At 46.1% G+C, this 22431-nt stretch overlaps 1 protein-coding gene across 3 annotated transcripts in view; it reads right to left on the bottom strand.

The window, feature by feature from the left end:
* Positions 1 to 7892: 7892 nt before the first annotated feature.
* Positions 7893 to 22431, bottom strand: part of CDH4 (cadherin 4) — a 553545-nt gene continuing 539006 nt past the window's right edge. For all 3 annotated transcript variants that reach the window (XM_033010416.2, XM_033010414.2, XM_033010415.2), the window contains exons 13-16: positions 21242 to 21475; positions 17179 to 17318; positions 15091 to 15255; positions 7893 to 13473 (exon numbers count right to left, since the gene is read on the bottom strand). In XM_033010416.2, coding sequence (XP_032866307.1) covers positions 13267 to 13473; positions 15091 to 15255; positions 17179 to 17318; positions 21242 to 21475 — 746 coding nt within the window. In that variant the 3' untranslated portion in view covers positions 7893 to 13266. The remainder of the gene's footprint in view (positions 13474 to 15090; positions 15256 to 17178; positions 17319 to 21241; positions 21476 to 22431) is intronic.

The raw sequence follows: 22431 nt of genomic DNA, 5'->3' as shown, positions 1-22431 counted from the left end.
GAGCGTAATGCGGCTTTCCAGGAAGTTATTCTACAGCCTCTGCAGATGAACTCACCATCTTCTTAGCTTAAGGCCTGGGTAAAGAACTAATTATTTGGACCTAAGCTTAAATCTCTTTCCACAAAGATGGATTTGTGACTCTTGCCAGCTTCCCCTAGAGGATTGCAACCTCATTTTGTTCCTCATGAACTTCTGCTGAGGTGTAAAATAACAACAATGTTGAGAGCTAAAATCGCTGAAGGATGGATTAAATTATAATGCAATCAGTCCAAAAGACCTTCTGTCTGCAAGTAGCAGCATTAGGCCATCCCGGGAGTGGGCAGTCACTCGCTGCCTGTGCAGGATTACCCAGCCCGCTCTGGCCGCTTTGTCTTCACCAGAAAACTGCATTTCTTGGGCAGAGAGATTACATTTTCCACCACCGAGTGTATTCCTTGGGTGCCTTGGCATCACCCTGCCTATGTCAGAACTCACTCCGAGAAGAGCTATGTAAACCCACGACAAAAAAAAAAAAAAAAAGACATCAATGAATGTTTTGAGGTCTGCAACCCATTCCCGGGGAAGAATTGCTTCTGACTTGCCATCTCTGTGTGGAGTTTAAATCGCAACTTGAGAAGCAAGCCCTGTCTGAGGTCTGTTAATATGTGTTTGTATAAGATTTAGCACAGCAGGGCTCCAATCCCCGCTGAGACTTTCAAGAATAAGCTCCTACAAATAACTAGGACGGAGCCCATGGGATGATTTTGAGGCATTTGAAATACTGTGGGCCATGGACTCGCAGCCCTCCCACAGCTCGGGGAGCAGTTGGGAGAGCAGGAGCCACCCGGCTGTGACCAACCCGGCCAGGTCCTGCCTTGCTCCCCATCCTGCTGAGCCCTTCTCCCCGGGGATCAACATGCTGCTCCTCCAGATTTCCCCATGCCACCGTGACTCGCTCGCAGGGAAAATTCGGTTTATTTCTCTGGCAGCGACGCGGTGCTCTGAGCACCTGGTGGGATGCTGCACGGTAACCTTGTACGAAACAAGTCACTTCACAAGTGCTAATGCAAAGAGATGTTGGGTTCCTCATGGTTGCTCATAGCTGGTTGCAAGTCCTCTTGGAGGTTCAGGGCAGGTTTAAAGTCTCTTTGTCACGGATACTTTTTTTGCATATATAAATTCTGGTTTATCTGCTCCTTGAATGAAGCATCTGAGCTGACAAAGCTCTCCTTTGCCCCGTATTTTTCACAAAGGGTGCAAGGACTTAATTATCTTTCTGGCTCTGTCCAATTTGGTTGCTCCTTGTCAATGAGTTCAATGGTCTCTGTGGAGCAGAAGGGAAGAAGGGGAAGGGGATGCAGGCAGAACAAGGCTGCTTTTTCTTAAGAAACTCAGCTAAAAAGACATCTCCTTTCTGGACATGACCCAGTGTTGCCCTCTGCTCCATGCTCAGCCCACAAAGGAGCCTCCACATTGTTCAGCCGAGCTTATTAGGATGCTTTGAGAAAAGTGATCCTTGAGGACCTGCCCTGATACACTCCTGCCGAGCCTGGCCTTGGCCCTTTGGCTGTTCATTTGCGTTATTCATAGGCAAAGAAATGGAGAGTTTCTCTTAAAAAAACCCCCTCTTGTCTGCCTGAGCTGAAATCTGTAGGTTTACTACAATCTCCCCTGAGAAGGAGGAAGCAAGGATGATAGGGACTGAGCTTCTATCTGCAGAGGGGTGGCATGGCGAGAGGCTCCCCCAACGACTGGACATAATTTCCTATTTATCTGAAGTCTCACTTTGTTGATTCTTTGCTAAGTCTGGTTTGAAAGTTTTCTGGTATGGTTTCGTTTTTTTGTTGTTGTTGTTGTTGTTGTTTTTTTTTTTTTAGGGCTGTTTTGAACTTTTTTTTGTTGTTTTTATTTGTTTGTTTGTTTGTTTGTTTGGGTGTGCTGAAATGGTGCTTTCTTTGCAAACTGGCAAGTTGAAGAGGGCTCCCCTCCTGTTGTATGTGCAATTGCCTTGGTGACACCAGGGTCCTTCTGCAGCCTCAGAAGTATAAGAACAAATGGGAGAGACAAGCAGTGAACTGAAGCAGGACAAATGGAAAATCAAGATGTTCAGTGAAAAATTTAGTGAACCATTTTAGGCAAGGAAAGGTTGTTCCTCTTCTATTTATTATAAGGTTTGGAAGTGAGGCGCTGCTTGCAGAGGGCTGAATACCTGCAGTGAAGCCTTGTTTTCTATTTGCACATTTCCTTGTGTTAAGGCAGGGAAGATGATAAAATGCTTTTGATCAGAGGCACTCAAATAGCAGAAGGCTCCTGTAAAAGCATTTTTTCCTGCTCCGATGTACTTCTGAGTGTGGCTCATCCAGGGCTCGGTGGCTGTGATGATGCACAGCACATGGGCACGGTGGCGTCTCACTCTGGCAGCCCTGGGACGGTCCCTCCTCGGGAGCAGGAGGTAATGCAGATTTCATATCAGCCCTGTCCCGGGTCCCCTGAGCCAATGTGGCTGTCACGCTGCTGTGATGTTTGGTTGTTCTGGGATGGAAATTTGCTCTCGGCTGCATGTCTTTTACAAGGGCACAAATGTAATGTCGAAAGAAACCACTTTAGTAATGTACTTAAAAGTTAAATATTTTATACAGTACTATAGTAATGTGATGTATTGTCTTCTTCACATACTTCTCTTTTTGCCCGAGGTCTGGGATTTGGGGCCGTTTGTGGGGCTGGATTCCTGCATCCTCTCCTCTCTGGGGCTTTGTGTGTTTTTTTTTTACAAGGTGCTGAATTTATTTTTGTCCCTACAAAATAGTAAGAGCAACTCAATCACAGTTCCTGGGGAAAAAGTGAATTCTGATTATACGATGGTTATTGTTTTAAGCTCTCAGGATCAATAGTGCTTTATTAAAGCGAGGTACTTTCTCCTTCTTGAGGTGCAATGTGAAAGGAGGTTCATGGTGATAAATGTACAGCAGCCCCCACGCTGGGTGCCAGGGATCTCAGCTGAGGAGCAGCTAGAAGGCACAGGCCAGTGAGTGTTCACATAAATGTATACACCTGTGTTTCTAATTTGCACTTACTGATACCCCAGCTGTAGTAATGGGGTGATGAGTGACTGCTTTAGCAACTTCATCACAGGCATTTGCAAGACAGCGCATGCTCTGGACCGCTCAGGCTGTAAACCAAGGTGTGTGCAAGATATAAAATGTATCTGACAGCTTTAAGCAATCAGCAAAGCGTTTGCCTTTGACCAAACCCAAAGCACTTGCACAGCACCAGCATCCCTGTCTCGCCGGGACGAGGCATTGTCAGCGGTGTCTGGCGCTGGTTTTTATCCCAGCCCATACATCAGCCTGGGGAAGCTGTCTGGGATACGGCAAGGCACCTCCTCCCCGCTTTGCCTGTGCCACAGCAGCTGGTGATGGGATCTTAAACCCCTGATGCAACGGGCTGGGTATCGTGCGTGCAGCACCGAGCGCTCAAAGAGCGTTTTTGCAGAGGGCCACAAATGCTCTCACATTACTTGGTGGTTACATTCCAATCAATATGGTTTTCATAGACCAGGATTAGTTATGTCACCTTCTGTACTCCAAGGTAACACAAAGTACCGCATCAAGTAATGAGTTTAGCTATAGATAGCACAGGTTAATGGCGCAGCCATTACGTACGCAGGGATAAAGCCTCCATGTGGCCTCAGATATTATAAATCTGTTTTATTAAGAACGGAAATATTGACAGAGACTCAATTCTGCCTTATTCTTTCTGCAGCCTCCCAGGGGTTTTTGACAATCCACTTCTGGTGGCTTCCAGCACAGATAGAGAGACTTTAATCTCTCAGAGGAAAACTGCTATTTTGGGGTGAGCATTAACCCATTGATTTATATTTGCAAACATTTGCAGCTGTTTGGAGGCTGAAACGGAGCCAGGAGAAGCATAAACCAGATGGGCTGGGCTAATTCTCCAAACCAAGGTAGGTTTGAACTACTTTGAAATGATGCTGGCTGGTCATGGCAGTCGGGCTCTCCGTCCTTCTTGTCTCACCTCCCAGCCTGAGCAGTGTGCATGGCTGCCCAGCTCCGTTTAACAGCCACTGAGTGTTAGCTGATGATTCTTCTATATTTTCATTACCAGATCTGAATGAAAATCTACCCCTTTTTTCTCCTGCCCGGACTGCTTTGGGGCTCTCCCCATGCCGATGGTCCCTGTCATTATTTGATTTATAGCCTTGAGAGAAAAATAGCTCCCAGGGCTTGATCTGACACCCATTCCCCAGTCTCTATTGAGGTTTTACCATTCCTTTTTTTGCTTTTCCCACTATTAACCACACATGTAAAGTCCCTCCTTCCCCCCTGCCCCCCAGTTTTACCGTTGGCTCCAGGGCAGGGACAGTGTGTGGTTTGGGGTTCACGGTCCTGCACACAGTAAGCCCCCAGCCCTGGGGCTGAATCTGCAATTAGCCCGGAAAGTTTCCTTTTCACTGCAGGTGGAAATGACACTTCCTAAAGCCACTGAGTTGCTAATTAACGCAAAACCATGGCGTTACATGAAGCAAAGCTTCCCCTTCCAACCCTGTCAATGGAGAACAGCTCACCAAAGTCTCCAGGCGTTTCAGAAAAGGTTTGGGGTCATTTGGGTTAGGCCGGCTTAAAAACTACCTTCCTGAGGAGGCGGATGAAAGGTGTCAAGTGAGGCGTCCCTCTTCCCACTCCTATCTCCATCAAGAGGGGGCTGGATGGCAGGCAACAGCAGGGAGGGAAAACCTGCCAACAAGCCCTGGCCTTTCAGAAAAAAACTCAGGAGTAGCCAAGAGGTTGCATTACATTTTTATTTTTCAATCCTGGCCATCACACAAGGCCCTCGTCACCAGGCTGGAGATGTGCTAGATCACAGCCTGATCCTCATGTGCCTATCACAGGGAGACACTGCTATTACTCACAGCCACCCCCCTGCTGCTGTCTCCTTGCTCGCAGAAAAGCAGTGCAGCAAAAAAATTAAAAAAAAAAAATTTTTTTTCATTAAAAAAAAAGAAGGTGGGAAGAGGGAAGGCGAGGCGATGAGCAGGGGAGATGGATTGCGCTGTGGCACTGAGATGAGTGTGGAGAACCTATACATTAATCATCGGGAGAGGGGAGGAAGGGGGGAAAAATCCTACAGCTCAATCAGGAGGAAGTGTGTTTGCTGTTGTGAAACATTCCTGCTGCTGGGTGGGGAATCCCCAGTGCCCAGGCTCCGGGGTTCAGACTGGGAGCGCTCGACCCCCTTCTCCCCTTGGCATCCAGTGCCCTCTCTGCTTTGCACCCACGTACAAATCTTCAGTTAACTCTGTCCCCCCGCGCAGGATCTGCCCTGTGAGGGAAAAGAGGATGTTGTAAATAATAACCTGAGCATGGCTGCTGCCATCTGAGCAGAGGGAAGTGCCCGTGTGAGTACTGGTGAAGCCTGTCCCCTCGGGGCACCCTCGCCTGTCCCTCAGCTTACGTCGGGACACCGAGGGATGCTGCAGGCATGGTGCTGCTGTCGCTGTGGCTGGCAGGGGGAACGCCGTGGGTATTTTCAAGGTAACTAGTCAAAGGAGCTACTCAGCTGGGCCCGTGGTTCCCACGGGTGTCTGTGTGTCCCCTGTCTGTCCCACACACATCTTGGTTCTTTGCAGCACTTATGACTCTGCTTGGAAGAAGGAGGAGGGTTGCTGTGCAATACAGCTGCTCACGGAGTCTTCTTCAAAACAAAATTGAATACTACTACTGCTACTACTATAAAATACAGCAAAAGAAGACAAAGCTCTGCCTCAAGGCTCCTGTTAGCACCAGTGCGTGGTAGTGCTGGGCAGGAGGGATGTGCACGCTGACGGGCTGTGAAGGTAAAGGTGCTCACACACAGGATCTCCTGGTGTCATTAGTTACAGCTGGGCAAATTTATATGTGGAGGGAATTTTGAAAAAAAAAAAAAAAAAGGACTTTAAGTTCTTTTATCTTCTTTTTTTGTTTTTTTTTTTTTTAATTTTTTGAGACAAGGAGGCAGCTTGGCCAGTGGTTAATAAAAGCATTTAATCTTCTCAATGCATCCTCCACCCCCACCCAGGGAATGTTTTGACAGTAGTATAATGTTGCTTATAGAGTTTTGGTTGGTCTTTTTTTTTTTTTTGTTACATAAACCTGCTTAATGTGTCCGTTAACTCAGATTTTGGTTAAAAAAACCTGCTCTCTCTTTAAAAAGATGTGGGGAAGAAAAGGTCTTGGTAATGCAAATGTTTGAGTCTGGAGAAGAGAGAAAGTTCAGTTACTTCATTTATTGAAAAAAATCATAATCCCTGTGTGCTTCAGTTTGATCTGAACCAAATTCTATTGCAAAATCTGGCATCAGCCTTTGACTTGGGAGAAAAAACCCCACCCCAAGAGCCTATAAGAATACCTGTAATAGTGATTATTATTTTTTTTTAAATTTGTTACAAAAGTCCATAGATTTAGGGGCAGGCAGCTGTTTCCATCAGCTTAGTAAAACTACTCACATGGTCAAAGTTAAACACTCAACTAAATCATTTGAGGAACAAGACTTTCTGCAGGCAGATAAGAGCCTAATAACGTGATGATGAGAGTCTAGACTTTCACAGATAGCAGAAACTAATATTTGTGATGCAACAGTCTTGCATTATTCAGTAGTTAAAGATAATTCTAAGAAACTGAACAGCTTGAGAATTAGCAAAACTAGTAATAAAATATTCTTAGCTGACTCCGGGGGGAAGTAAATTGCCATGTACAGGATTTGCATTCATCTTAATGTTTATTAAAAATGAGACAGAGCTGCTTGCCGCACGCTCGGGTGGGAGAGCTCCACGTCTTGCTGGAACCGCGCGTCCTTCCCGGCCCTGGCTCAGCCCCAGGCGCCGGCGGGACCTGCTGAGGCCTCGCTAACTCATGGCAAACGGGGGTTGATGTGGGGGCGAGGGTGATGGAAACCCACCCCTCTGCACGGGCCCTGCAAAAGTCCCCAGGACAAGGTGAGGCTTTGCTGCCAGCGCTAATTGCTAATTGCCTGCCAGGGAATCGCTGCTTGGCCTCGCCGCAGGGTGTTCGTGCCCCCTCCCAGGGCAACATCAAGGGGGGAGCAGCTTAAGAAAAGCAAGAAGCTGATGGGCCTAAAGGAGGTGCGTGCAGAGCGGCAGTGCTGTACTCAGCAATGCCAGCGTGAAGGGGTTTGCGCACTCTTTGCTACGGCTCCAATCATGGCTTTGCTCCTGCGCGTGCAGGGAAGGTGGAAAAATACAACCGGGAGCAGCAAGCTCAGGCTTCCTCCACTGGGCATCAGCTGGCCCAAGGTGCTCAGTCATTCCCTAGGCTTTTTTGGAACCGATTCTGTTCCCTGGCAGTAAAAGGGCTGGCTGCTCTTCGGTGTGCTGCAGCTCACGGGCACGGGGTGCGGGGCAGCGGGTAGGAGAAGGGGCTGGATGGGCTGACGCAGCAGCCGCGGGGGTTAGCACCATGCTAGCAAGTAAAGACCCCAGAACGCGCCTGAATCGTGCTAAAGCACAAAAATCTTGTGTTGCAGGAGCGAAATCACCACCTGACTGATTTGGACCAACAGTTTAGTGCGGCAAAAAACGTGTTCGCATTGGAGTGCCAGAGGAACCTGCTCTGCTGCCTCCTTGCTGCCCGGAACAGCTACATGGGCTCAGGGGGAGCCATGCTTCTTGCTTTAATGAATGCAAATTTCCCACTGCCACACGAGGGCAGAAGCACCCGGGATCTCCAAAAACCCCACCGATGTCTGCGTACGCGGACCCACAGCTGCAACCGGGTCTCCGTTTACTGGCTCACTGCAAGGGTAAGGCTGCCACCAGCAGCGAATGAGCTGGGGTGTGCATGTGGGGAAGGAAAAGGAAATAAAAAAATAAAAAAAATAATAATAAAAAAAGCAAGTGAGACTATTCAAAAGGGGGACTTTATTTTTATTACACTGGAGCCAGGCGTCAGTGCGCCAGTTCAGCTTTGATACACAATAAATCAGCAAAGCTGTCACTCAGTTTGGAAACCAAGATTGCAGTGGCACTAAAAACACATTGAAAACATTTACTTTCTTCCCTTTTTTTTTTTTTTTTTTTTCTCTTTTGTTTTTGGTACAAAAATGGTACAAACAACAATACAAAATATTTGTGCTGTTGACAGTTACAAAAAAAGGTTTTTGAACTGGGTTAACGGACGCAAACTGCTTTTGCGCTTCAGCGTGAATACAGCAGAACAGCAGAAGTCTTCCTTGAGAACAACCACAGTCATGCGGGCTGCTACACAGCTTCTCCATCGTAAAAGGAAACATGCAAAATCATAATTAAAATTAAAAAAAAAAAAAAAAGAAAGAGAAAGTGCTCCAATTATACATCTATATGTTGTTATTTTTTCCCCTATTTGATCTGTAGCTTCAAGCACTAACTACATTATGTACACATTGTGTGAGCAGTTGTATATGGGGTGGGTGTGTACTGGAAAGAACTTTTCCCCATGAAACTGAGTTAACTTTGCGTGGGAGACACCTACGTTGTCTAGCTGCTGTTTTAAACATACGCATTCATCATTATACAGCATTCCCCCCCCACCCCCCCTGAAAATTTTTTTTCACACTTACAATGAAGAGCTCCAAAAGACATCACAAATAAAAGTCCCATATTTTACTTTTAATATGGTTTTTTGAGACTAAACAAAGTTGCAATCTTGGCATATTGTGTTGTACAGACCCTGCACTGACCATTACCATTCTCCAATGCCCGAACATCTACCCCATGCGAAGCTGTTGCAGGCGATACAGCCCTCTCCTAAGTCCCATTTACTCCTGGAGGCTGGATTCTGACCCAGCTATCCCTAAAAACCCCTTGAAAGAGGCCCAAAGTGGCTCAGCCACAGGGAAGCAAACTCCCCACCAACGCCTTACAACCGCCAACGGCATCGCCTGGTCCAACAAAAAATAAAATAAAATAAAATAAAAAAATGCAAAACCAGAAGCAAAACTATGACTAGCACATAGGACACCTAGAACAGACCTGCCTATTTACTGTCATTAATTACCTGCTGAGTCTCCTCATTGCCTTGCAAAACATTTCTGTGACTGATGCTTCTCCCTGTTTACAGGCTACGTAATAAATAGACTGATGGGGGCTGCGGGGCCCCGCTCTGCCGGAGGCGGCCGTGATGCTGGACCCACACGGTCCCTGGCTTGGGCATGTGCAATCTTCATGCCTAGGAAGTAGGGAGGCCAGAGGAGGGGTCTGGCATGCCCTGACACCCTGGGACCTCGCTGTCCCCGTCCCTTAGACAGCACGGAGAGCTGCAGTGGTGTCCCCTGGCAGTGCTAAGGGGCACTGGGTAACACTGGTATTTCAGCCACCGGCTCCCCTCCACCTGCCTGAAAGCAGCTCCTTCCCCACCACCTTGAACCTGTGGGCACCACTTCTTTATTTAGTTTAATGCTTTAGTTTAGATTAGTCAGAGAACAAGGATTCTGGCCACTTCTGTGGCCTGCAAGAAAAAACAGCAACTGTATGTTCAGCCAAAGTTGCTGTTTCCCCACCCCGGCTCCATGCAAGCCACTGTCACCTCCAGCTGCGAATGGGAAGGCCATGTCACATCCATGAGGATCAGAGCGGGGGGACAGTGATGGCACAGTCACTTTTTCAATGGGACACCTTGGATTAATGTAAGTTTTCTTAGTTGGGTCACAAATCATAAGTAATATCAACAAGTAAAAAGATTTGCAAAAAGCGATCTATTTTCATTGCTCAATGTGCTCCTCGCTTACCTTCTTCTGGTCCCACTGCGAGGAAAGGGGCCTGACACTGCTGCTTCTTGTGGGGCTGTAAAGCTCAGTGTTGGAGGATGAGGAGGAAGAGTGAGAGGAAGAGGAAAAGGAAGAGGAGGAAGAAGAGAAGGAGCAGGTCCCACAGAGGGAGACTGAGCAGAATTGGGTCAAAAGACAATAAACTAGTTGGTTTGATTTATAGGCTTGTGGGGTTGGAATGGCTGGATTGCAAATTCTGCAGAAAAAATATCTGCTGATTTAAAAAAAAAAAAAAAAAAAGCTGCCAATGGAAATAGGTTGGTTTATTTTTAATCACTCAAACAGTTTTGTTTGACTTAGGTTGCATAAATGTTCTTAAAAACTTGAAATGTTTAGACAGGCTGAAGTCTGACAGCATCTTCTTCACGGCCAAGCGGCTCCTTTCACCGCATGGCGCATCCCCCCGGGTGACAGCGGGGCGATGCACGCTGCCGACCAGCCCCGCGGCAGCCGTCCCACACGCTGCCGTCCCTTTCCCTACCTGAAACCCACCCCCCCTGGCCAAAGCTGCAGCAGACACCAAGCACCAAGCGCTTTGGAGCAGGGATTTAGCTCCTGCTCCCAGGGTAAGAGGAGCCCGGAAGGTTGCTTACAGCAGAGACCCAGGCGGCACGAGCTGGGATCTGCACGAGCATCCCAGGGGCCGTGCGGGGCCGGCAGGCAGCAGCAGCAGCAACCCAAGGGATGGAGAACCATCGGCACTGCCCCGGCCCTCGAGCCGTGTCCTTCTCCTGAGTCGGTGGTGAGGTGACGGTGACAGACACAAAACACTGACGGGCAGTCATCAGCGAGAAACACTAACTGCGTTTTTATTATTCACTACTTCTGCCGTGACCGGGCAGCTTCTGCGGAGGTGCAAAGCGCGGATGGTGAAGTACTCCAGCCTGTGGCTTTTCCGAAAGAAAAGGGGAAGAATCAAGAGTGCCCGTGGGTAAGGAGCAGAGGCCACGCAGCCCACCCGTGCCAGGCGGCTGGAGGACAGGGGCTGCGAGGTTTGCCGTGGGTGGCCAGGAGGAGGTGGACGGAACGTGGCAGAAGCAAATGTAAGACTTTCATGAGACGACCGAATTCCCAACTACGGAACAGGAGCTTGGGAAGGCGTCAGGTGCCGGCAGCGTGCCAGGCGCTGCGCTCCGTCCCGGCCGAGGCACGTGCTGCCAGCCCGTGCCCCTGGCACAGCGTCCTCACCTTGCTGCTGCCATCGGAGCCGTCCCTCTCCCGGGGTCCGAGCCATCGCCTCCTGGTTTCCTCAAGAAACTTGGGTGAGCGTGTGTTGGCCCTCCGAGCCGTGAAAGGACAAACTGACTCATCGACTGACCAACTGACTGACTGACCGAGACAAAAAAGAAAGATTGCATCCTTGGTAGTTAATAACATACCAGTAATGTTGGAGTCCCCTTGGGCTGATTTTTACCACATTCCACTCCATACAAGACACATTTCAAATGCTCATTAATTTACAGAAATTGCATTTTATAGAAAATATGATACAATGAAATATAAAATGCACTAGGAGCATTTCAAAAATCTATAGAGACGATCTTGCAGCCTAGTATACCCTCTGAAACGATGTCCACTCATCACCGCAAGCTCTCGTCCTCTCATTCTCCCGTTCTCGCGTGCACGCGCTCGCTCCCCCCGCCCCCCCTTAACTCTTAGCATTCAACTTGAGAATTAACAGAGATATCAAAAAAAGCGTGATTATCCCCTGGATAATCACCTCCCAATACTGTGCACATTCTTGGATTTAAATGAAAATATATCTAAGCACTTTTACAAGTTTTAGCGAACCCACTGCAAAATCGTCTGCAGAATATAAAACACAGGTAATCCAAGATTTCATAGCACATTAATTAAGTGGCTCATAATCCATTAAATGTGGTTTGTATTACACATCCATGCAGTCTAAATCATTTTACAAACATTAGACATAAACCCACTAGTCCAAATCAGTAAAGGAAAATGTAATAAAAAAAGCTAATAACTATTTGTTATTGGTTAAACTGACCCTACATATAAACTAGGTAGTATGCTACCATTTATAATACTGATGTTGAATTACGCCTGGATGCTGCAAAACCTCTTGCTTACTTGGCAATGCTTGAGCATATTAACCACAAGATACTTAATAGGCCCTCGTTGCATTTCTTCTCCAAAAAAAAACATTTACTACAGATAGCAGCGTCTACCCATCAAATAGAAAGGACACACATTAGCTGAGTTACACGATGTTGTTGAGCTTTGGCTACTAATGCTCCATGGCATTAATACTGTACTAGACTAACTTCATACTTACGGATGGCAAAAGTGCTGATAAACTCGTCCTGCCCTTAGCACTGCCTCGGCCTCGAGCGGAGCCGCTACCCAGCCCCTGCCTCATGCGAGGAAAGCAGCATCAGCTGTGGTGCTCGCAGGCATCCTCGGAGATGCGGGGCACCACCACCCAACCCAGCTGGTATTTACATCACTCAAGAGGTCGTGGGAGCCAAAACACGCCGATAGCATAAAAACAAACAAATGGGCCTTTGGTCATTTCACGATTTACTTTGTAGGGTTTAGGCAAGGGCTGTCGGAGATTTCTGTTGCAATAACCAAAGGCTTTGTCAATGCTATAGTTCTATGCAGCTACATTGAGTGTGACCAGGTGACCGCAGAGCCCCCAGTCGGTATTTTGCATCTGATAACACTGAATTATATACAACATGATGACTAGTTCACCACCTGCTGAGGCTTAAAGATGGCTGTTAAGATTTTTCACTCAAAACATCTTCCCCCCCCTCCCAACCTCCCGTTCTCTTCCACCCCATAATGAGTCACCCCCTTAAAAAAAAAAAAAAAAAAAAAAAAAAAAAAAAAAAAAGGCAAAAAAGAAACAATCTCCACAGTTCCTTTTTGTTAACTCCTTCCCAGCTAGTACTGGCTTAGGGTCACAGGGAGTGCTGCCCAGGATGGTTGTATGTTTGTTTTCATCACTCCTGAGATTGAAGGGAATCTGATACATGCACCAAAAGGCACTTTCAAATATATATATATATATATTTTAAAAACAGTGCTTCTGTTCTAAGAAATTCAAGTTAAGACAGAGTGCCTTTCACTCTCTTTAGTCATAAAGCAGATAAACGAGCAATATCCCAGCTGACATTAAAAAAACAAACCAAAACAACAAAAAAAAACCTGCAGCAGAGACAAGTGTTCATGCGAGACAGCTCAATATTCTAAAAAAAAAAAAATTGGAAAGGAAAAAAAAAAAAGAAAAAAAAAAGAAACCTCCTATATCACCACTAAAAATAACAATACAGTCAGCAGGGGATATTAATTAAAAAAGCTGCCACATCTGTACAGTTCTTGCTTCTGCATCGGCTCTTTTTGTTAATGTTGTCGTCGTCTGTGGGTTTGTGTTTTTTTTTTTTTCCTTCTTCTTCTTTTTTTTTTTTTTTTTTTTTTTTTTTTTTTAAATAATGTGAGGTCAGTTTAATCTTCCTCGCCTCCCCCGTACATGTCCGCCAGTTTCTTGAACCTGGGCCCCCAGTCGTTAAGGTAGTCGTAGTCCTGGTCCCCGGAGCTGGAGGAGTTGAGGGAACTGACGGAGCCGGCAGTGGAGCCGCTGCCCTCGTAGTCGAAAACCAGCAGGGAATCGTACGGGGGGGCCGTGGGGTCGTTGTCGGCCGCACGCAGGCCCTGGGAGGGGGCAAACATATGGTGTTAATACCCACCACGGGGTTTGATGGTGCTAAGGAAGGGCGTTCGGGTAAGGGTCCGGGCTGGTGGGAAGTTTGGGATCCCTGCAGCAAAGCTAAAGGAGGATGGTGGAAAGCTAAATGAGGATGGTGAGAAAATGAGGGTCCTAGGGCTTCCCTGTGCCTGATGCCCCCCGGGGTGGAGCCTCCCAGCTGCCCCCAGCAGAAAATCCATTAACTCCCAGTGCCTCTGTGAAAGAGCCGGATGGATGGGAGGGGAGTTGTTTCCAAGGATCCAGCTCTGGAGCTGGAAAGCTTTCAGTTCTGGACAGCCTGTCCTTTCTGGGGCTGCCCGTTAAGATTTCCAGCTTGGCCAGTGAAGGAACAAACAGCACCCTTCCTCTCCTACCAATAACCAATATTTTAATTTTGATGATTTTGATTCCTTTAGGGGAAAAAAAAAAAATCACTCCTAGCAAAATTCTGCAATTAGGAGAAAGCTGGGGTGTGAAATCCTGGGCGGAGGGTTGGGAAGCATCGCTGTTCCTGTGCGCTGTGGGCAGCAGTGTAGGCAGGCCATGGAAATGGCCTTGGGGTATGGAGAAAAAGAATTGCTTTGCTGCAGCCCAGCATCAGGAAAAGCCTAGTGGAATAGACCTGCAATAAAGCAAAATATTCTGTATTCACACCTTCAGAAGCCCCAGTCTCAGCGTGGGGAGATGGAGCAGGTTTTACTGCAGCGAACAGCAGCCGGAGAGTGTGCAAGAGCGAGTCTTCACATGCATGGATGTGTGTAAATGTGTGCGTGAAGGATGGGCAGGAACAAAGGAAGGAGGAACTCTAACGATGAAAATGAGAAAAAGCACAGCAGGAAATGGATATAATAATAGAATTAAATCGCTATAATATTTATTTTTCTGATTTAGGAGATGGATTGCATGTTTTCTCTCAGAGGAAATAATACATTGATTGGTTTGTAACCACTCAATCACTCAAAACTAAAACTGAGATAAGAAATACTAAATGGATAGATATTTGTACAAGCAGATAAAGGAGCAGTAATCTAACATAAAATAAAGAAACCCTCTCTGATCTGAGATGAATCTCTCTGTTCTGCAAACTCTTTGAGGCTTTAGACCAAATAGAGCTTACTAGGAAGGCACAGACTGGTGAAATAATTACAAGTCCAGGAGTCATAAGTAGTTCCTCTGGCTTTCGGCGACCCCCGCAGCGGCCTCGCCACCGCCTCCCCACCAGGACAACGCTCCTTTGTCCACGTCCAGACAATGTTTTTACTGACACTGACTGCAATATTCATTGTAATCCAAGGGAGAGCGGGATCAGGTTATGCTGCCTGGATGCTGAAAAGCACGTTTTTTTGTGATATCCGTGTCAGAAATCCCAGGATTTTGTTTGCACTTTGGCTTTTTACAGGCTTGGTGCCTTTATTAGGCCAAGTCCTGTGTCCTTCGCTCACGCCAATTGTTCCCCTGGCTTTGATCAGACTCCTCATGTGAGTAATAGCGTCACTTGGTCCATGCAGCAAACGTTGCATAGCTGATGTCAGCTGGCTGCTCAAGCTTTTAAGACGTGACACAGGACAACCTACCAAACATACCTCATTAATAAAGTCACCAATATCCCCTGGATGTGGGATTACTGGTCTTATAGGATACTGCGGTTCAGCACCAATAGGTCTTTCATCCACCCTTCTGACTCCAGGTGTCTTGTTCAGCACGTGATCCATGGTCTCCGGCTGCTGGAGCTGGCTTAAATCGTAATCCTGTGACAAATGGAAAGGCACAGAGTGAAACCAAGAGCTTTTCGTTCAGATCATCTACTCACCCAATGTACAAACAAGTCAAGGGGTCTAATCCTATTTCAGCTGAAGTTCAATGGCAAATCTTATCCCCGGGTATGTTGCACCACTAACTATCTAAATTACAGACGAACCTGACCTCTGAGTAGCTCATAAAATCGACCCCCTAAGAGGTCTTAAAACATAGTTAAATCAAATATTTAAACACTTTCAGAATATTTTACGCAGTGTCTAAATATTTGGGATAAAAAAATTGGCTTTTGTTTGTGTGTGCATAGGTACGTGCATAACTTTTTGATGAAATACATAATATAATGTAACGACACAGTGTTGGTAGACATATTATTGCAATTACATTTGTACAGAAGTAAAAGCATTAAAATGTGTATTGCATTTATGCATGTAGTCCTTTCAAAGTAATTATATTCTTTCTGCTTGTGAAAAATCCCAACAGAGTAGGTTTCTACCAAGGAATGAGAACCAGGTAATATTTCATTAAAAATGTATTCATGTAGGTAATGGTGTTTTGCTGCTCTTCCTTTGCTGTTATTTTTAACGAATCCTTTCTAAAATATTTAAGCCTACAGTGTAGTTTCCTGAAACCAGATACTTCAGCTAGTTCGAATGCTTATAACAGTACTTCGTTCTACTGGTAAAACTATTCTTGTGCTCAGACAGGGATGATTGAATCTCCAGAAGCAATATTTATAAATAACTTCTCGGTGACAAGAAAAAAGAAATGCTAATTGCAAGGATTTTTCCATGGACTAAGAACTTCTCGAGGTTTGGGCAGAGTCCCTGCCTCGGCCTCCTGCGGTGGCTCTCGCCAGGCTCACCCACGTGCCATGGGATGCGACCGGGACCTTCACGGCAGGACGTGCCGTGGTGGTTTCACCTACTCGTTCCGCACCAGCCCCAACCATTGACCTTAGGAGTCACTGACACCAACCACGAACACAGCAGCCTCTGCACAGACCCATGAACCATGCAGTCCATTTAAGCAAGCAAGAATAAAGCCGTTACACGATGCAGAGTCACATATGTGTTAACTTCATATTTGAGAGTGTCATGGGCTCTTGTGTTAGGTAGGAATAAAAGAACAGTGACTTAAACTTGAGCCACCAAATTTTACTATTTTAGCTGACGAAATACATCTGCACCAGGGGGAAAGCACACCCCAGGAGTGCAGGCCAAAGGAAATTTTCATGAAACATCAGAGTCGGTGTCTGTAAGAAGAAGCCAGCGCAGAAATGCTGACACATTCGGGCGGACTGTGGCTTAGGGCTCTGTCACCAAGCAAAGCTTTGCCACTGTATGCTTTGCAGTGAAAAAGAAAATCCCCAAATGTATTTAGACGTTTCTCAGAAACCACATCCAGATATTAAAAGAAATTAAAAGCACATTAGAGGCGATTAAGTAAACGCAGAAAAAGCCCACAGAAGCTCTAGGCTCAAGCAAGCCATGACAAGTGCCTGCAGTCACTGGCCTGGAGAGAGTGTGGTAGCTGCTAGCTGGTTTTACTATGATCTCTGATGGGGAATGGTAAAATATATAATTTTAATGATCAAAATTGCAAAAATACTGTTTGAACATGAGTATCAGATTTATAGTCCCCTCCCCAGAAAGCTGGCCTATGGGGTAGCAAAATCCATGTTGCGCTGGCCTCCCTGCAAGGTCCTGTTTGCACAGGAGAGGGTCCCAGTGACATGCTGGATCTAAGCTGGCTCTCCTCGATGTCCATGCCACACTGGGGAAGCCAATAAAGCTGCCTGGGTACAAGCAAGGGCGAGTGCAACCCCTTGCAAGTGAAAATAATGTGGTTTCTGCCTTTTTGAGAGTATAGACTGCACAGTTGCTCCTTGGCTACGACCTGCGGGCTCTTCTCACCTGGTCTTCCTCTCCACCTCCTTCTTCGTCATACTTCAGAATATTGTCCCTGACGTCGTCCTCGGGGTCGATCAGGAGCTGCTTGGTATGGCGCTCCTTCTCCCGGCGTTTCATCCACACCACGAAGAGCAGAACCATGGCTGTAATGGAGAAGCAGCGGGGTGAGCCTGGATCTCACACGGCGCGGGGCTGAGCTGTGTGTGTCAGCGTGTGGTGGTGTGTCCTAACGCCTCACCTGCCCTCTTCCCTTATGGAAGTATTGCCTGCTAGTAAGAGGAATAAAATTTTATACTATTGCATGTTCTAATTTATAAAGGACAGATCAATGACAGCTGTAAATACTGTGACAGGCCTCCACTACAAACATTTCTTTAAGATCCATCATGAATGCTGATTGAGCTGATGTTTATCAGAAGTCAAACACACAATCAAAGGAAAGGCAAACAGAAAGCGTGAAAACTCATGTTTTCCAAAAATATTTGATCTAAATCCGGAACTTTCAGGTTTAGATTTCTGCCTTTTTTTTTTTTTTTTTTTAATTCAGGGGCATAACATAAATGTGGAGGAAAGAGCTGCAGAGGTGCTGAGAAGGCAACAGGTACAGCTGAGCAGCACCTGTGGATGAGTGGCTCTTCCACCAGCATGGCACAGCGATGCCCGTTCAGGACACGAGCTTTAGCCATGGCAGTCAGTTCACTGTTGTCTGCACTACTCCATGCAAAACTGTTTTGGGGAGGGTGGGTAATACTAGGTCACATAATCCAATTTGGGCTCACTTATACTTTTTTTTGGTGAGGGATGGAGGCTTTCTAGACTTCCAAGATCACGTTAGCCAGCCCATTAGCATGTGCATTTGGCCATCCACTTGCAAAGCAGATCTAAGATAATTTGAAATCCTTTCAGGGAGCAGGGCTTGCTTTGCAGAACCAAGGAGAGAAAATCTGGTAGCACACAGGCAACCTCCTCAGGCATCAGCATTTACGTGCCAAGACCTGGCTAATCTCATCTCAGAGAGAGATGAACAGTTCTTAAATCATGAGAAGTTTTCCTCCACTTAAACAACTTTATCCAGAGGGAACGCTGGCTCCGTGCTCTGCAACCTCGTCCTTCGAAGGGCCACCCATGTCCCAGAGGCTTTGCACACCCTGTGACTTAATGCATGGAGGCTGTTCTGGGAACTTAAGTCTCCACGAACATAAAGCAACCAGATCATGCCTTCTTCAAGAACCTGTTAATATTTTAGTTTTCATTCTCATACTCAGCAGCTGCAAATAATGTAATAAAAATAGAAATTAAGCCTGGGCAGCTGATGCAGTTATATCTCCCTGTGTCTGCTTTCCCTCCATTCTCCACACAAGCCACACACGATGCTGTGATGGTGACAATCTGCAGAAGGGAGAGATGGATGAACAGTGGAGGTGGGAACATGTGGCTGTGGGAATGTGTTCATTTCCCATAGGTCAACCCTTGACTGTGCCAAAACAATTCAGCCAACACAAGTAAACCCAGGCAGGACATAAGATCCCAAACTCTCATTGTGTTTTTTACCTGCATAAGGAGAAGGAACAACTGCTGTTTCCCACCATCTCATAATTTGTGGGGGTTTCTTTCCCTTTGCCCCTTCACAGACACATGCCATCACTTCACTGAGGGCAAGGATGGAGAAGAGACCAGACCCTGGGGACATTGGGCGGGCAGCCCGCCCACAGCCCCACTGCCTGGGGAGGTGGTTCGGAGGATCTGCGTTTTTCCTCCCAGCACCAAAGTGTTTATACCCAACAGGAATTCAGTGAAGTGAGCAGAAGTGGACCGGACAGCTAATTACTGCCATTGTGTGCCAATTGGCTGCCATCCCTGCCTGACAGCTAACAGAATTGTTTTCAGATAGTTCAGCATTTCTTTAATGCTTATCCTATATCTATTCAAGAGAGAAAAAAAGAAAAGGAAAGAAAATGTAACTCTTATCTGCAATATAAAACCTCAGCTATTTAGCAGACTATTGAAGTCCTTTTCTCGTTGTTCCTTTTCAAATCTCACAACAAGATACCTGCCTAGTCCACAAAGACAATATTATAATGGTTACCAGGGTTTATCTTTTTCTTTACCTTTTTTTTTTTTTTTAAATGCTACTTTTTCATGCACTTGTGGAAAAAACTGTGCCATTAACGCCTTTACAGCTACCTTGAAAAAAAAAAGACCTTCAAAGTGTCAATAGCGGATGTAGTGCACTCTCCTTCCTTTTATTCACTCTGCAGAATGGGAAGTGCTATTACTGCTGTTAGACCCATTTTCACTCTGCATGTAGTTTTCCTTGAAATCTATTGTCTTCGCTCTTCACAATTTTTTATTGCATTGCTCTTCTAAATGTGTTATTTGTGCAGCTAATACATTAGGTATCAGGAAGAAGAAAAAACCATTTGAGCAAAGGTAAAGGCAGAAACTTCCTTCACCTGAGCAACCTCAAATCTGTCCCCTTGCTGCTTCTTCCTTTCAAAGACATTAAACTTTGCCCTGCTGACTCTAAAATGGACAAATACCACAAAAAATCTCACATCTTCCTTTTTCCAGGGTATTGCTCAGAGGTCAGGATATAAAACAGATAGAATGGAGGCAAAACACTGGAAGGATGTAACTGGAAAACTGCTCATCGCAAATTACATTTTTCATCACTGATACAGTGCTTTGCAGATCTTGAAGATAAAAAAAAGTCAATTAGAATTACAATGAATGTAAAAATAAGCTTTTGTAATAAAAACCATAATTTAAAATGGGATAATGTATCTGAAAATGAAAAGAGGAATCTCTTAAATCAAATGTCCTTCAGCTGAAGTTAATTTCAGTCAATTGGATTTTCAGCTGTTTAAATCGTATTTTAGCACTGGATTTATACAAGAGCTGAAAAAAAAAGCCCCATGTTTAATCACCTCTGTGGCTTCCAGTGCAAACTTTCAGCTGGATGAGGAGCAGGGACTGCACAGCCACAAACACCCAGTTTCTTGCTCGCCCTCCAGACTGATAGGGTAAATCAATTATATAACAATATATTCCCATTGCTGGCCTAGGAGGGTGGATGTTTGCCCAGAGATGACCCATTCTCTTAATGTACCATATCATATCCACATTAGGTGACATTTGTAGCATACGTCGCTCTGTCTGCTCTCTGTTTAAACACATTGGGGGTAAATATTAAATGTGATTTAGCACCATAACTCCCATTAGCTTTAATGGGAGTCCCATGGTTTCATCTTGTGTTTCTTGATGAATATTTACCTCATTGTTCATTTCAGCACTTGTTTTTATCTATTCCTACTGTGCTAACTCCTGCTTGAAGTTATAATGATATCATTTTTATTTTTAAGTGTGTGCACACATGGTTATTGGTAATACTCATGGAAGCCTGGGACTAGTTGCTGGGCAAAAGGGATGGCTTTGGCTCAAGCAAAGGGATGGCCAGCACTTCTCTGCAATGCACCCCCAGCCCTCCAGTGCTCCTGACAAACTGGGGATCCTTCCTCTAAAAACAATCACAATCCAGCACAATTCTCCAATCTGTTGGCATTTTACAAACAATGGGAATAACTACCATCCTTCTTTTCCTTTGAACAGTCAAAAGCTATAGCTAGGTACTGGCTCTGCCAGGGACTAGCCAGACTTTCATAACCAGTGCATCTGGTACTGGGAACGAGTATATCCACAGCCAGGGACCTGAGAGGTATGAGGGAGTCTGCCACAGGAGTTTGGGTAAGTCCTTCAACTTTTTCCTGCAAAATGTGGAAAATCGTATTGCACTTGCTACCTACAAGACGTTGTCAGGTGTAAAGATATTTGTAAAGCTACTGGAAGTATTACAAAGAAAAGTCCGGAGGGTGCTCTAGCTCGTTCTGCTGACGCTGCAGCGAAAGAGGTTCCAGTGCAGGTGTGTGAACCAGCCCCCGCAAGCCTAAAGCTCGCGGCTCTGTCCTTTGCACGGCCCTTGAAAAACACCCCGTACAGAAATGGAACAACAGGGAACAGGATGGGGAACACGACGCCTCCCAGCAGCGCTACCCCCTGCGGTACTTACTCAGTAAAATGATGATGCAGATCAAGATAGCGATGATGGCACCGGTGCCCAGCCCCGCAGCAGCCACTGCCCCGATGGTGGTGCAGTCGCCGTTCTCGTCGCACGGGCACACCTTCACTTTGATGACGGATGTGTTGTACAAGGGGGGGTTTCCCGAGTCCGTCACGATGATCGGCACATCATACACACCTGCTTCCAGGTACATGATTCGTAAACTCAGCTGGGCGTAATCGCCTGGAGAGACCGAGACAGACAGACAGATGACAGACCCTCTGGCAGAGCCGTGCAGCCACATTTGTACAGACAGGGCTCCTCTGCCAGAGCAGTCTTCCGAGCCCTGAAGAAGAGGCTATCAACAACACACCCGGGCAGGACAGATTCAGACTTCTGCCCTAGCAGTTTGTTCAAAAATCAGCCCATGTTTTGCAAAACGCTATGTGTTTTCACTGCTGCACTAACCTACCTCGATGCTGTTTGCAAATCCAGCTGTGCGGGTTTAAAATGGCATGAAATGCAAATACTAAAGCATGGGTGATGCTCCCTGGGTCTGGGCTGCCCCTGGCCACTGTGCAGGCTCTCTGCTCGTCCATCCTCACACCTTGGGATTTTTGGGAAGCCCATCGCCTGTCCATTACATGCTCAGCCAGGTAATCCCTCTTGTGTTCCCTCCCATTGTGATACAAGGGTTGTGGGACTGAGCCCCAAGCTGTGAGGCCACAAGCCGTTGCCCCTGGCAGAGGGTGCCAGACCTCAGCGAGAGGCACCAGTTTTGAAGTCAAAACCAGCCCATGGCTCCATGATATTTTCCATCCTCTGCTGAAACTACCAGTAAGAGGAACAATTAGGGCCATTTGTGGTTCATACTGCAATATAAAAATCCTTCACATACTGGTAATCTTCACACTTACCTAGCCCTCCTGGTTCCATGGTAAATTAAAAGGCTGCCTTTATGCAATTATGGTCAAAGAAATGAACATTGATCCTGATTGTGGCTTATGACAATTACACTGGAACATAAGGAAGACAGATAATAGCTTTTTTCCCCTTGGCCATTATGGATGATTTATACTCTGTTCACTACTGATAACTGTTCATAATTATGAACTGCATTAAAAAAAGCCAAGTGCCAAGGCTCTTAGAGTTATGCTGCAGGTCTGATACAAATCATTTCTGATTAACTATCTTGTCTA

The sequence above is a fragment of the Tyto alba genome, unplaced genomic scaffold, assembly GCF_018691265.1.
Source record: "Tyto alba isolate M040663 unplaced genomic scaffold, T.alba_DEE_v4.0 Super-Scaffold_33, whole genome shotgun sequence".
NCBI lineage: Eukaryota > Metazoa > Chordata > Aves > Strigiformes > Tytonidae > Tyto > Tyto alba.
Note: the sequence above shows the minus strand (reverse complement) of the source record. Positions and strands in the feature narration are given on the sequence as shown.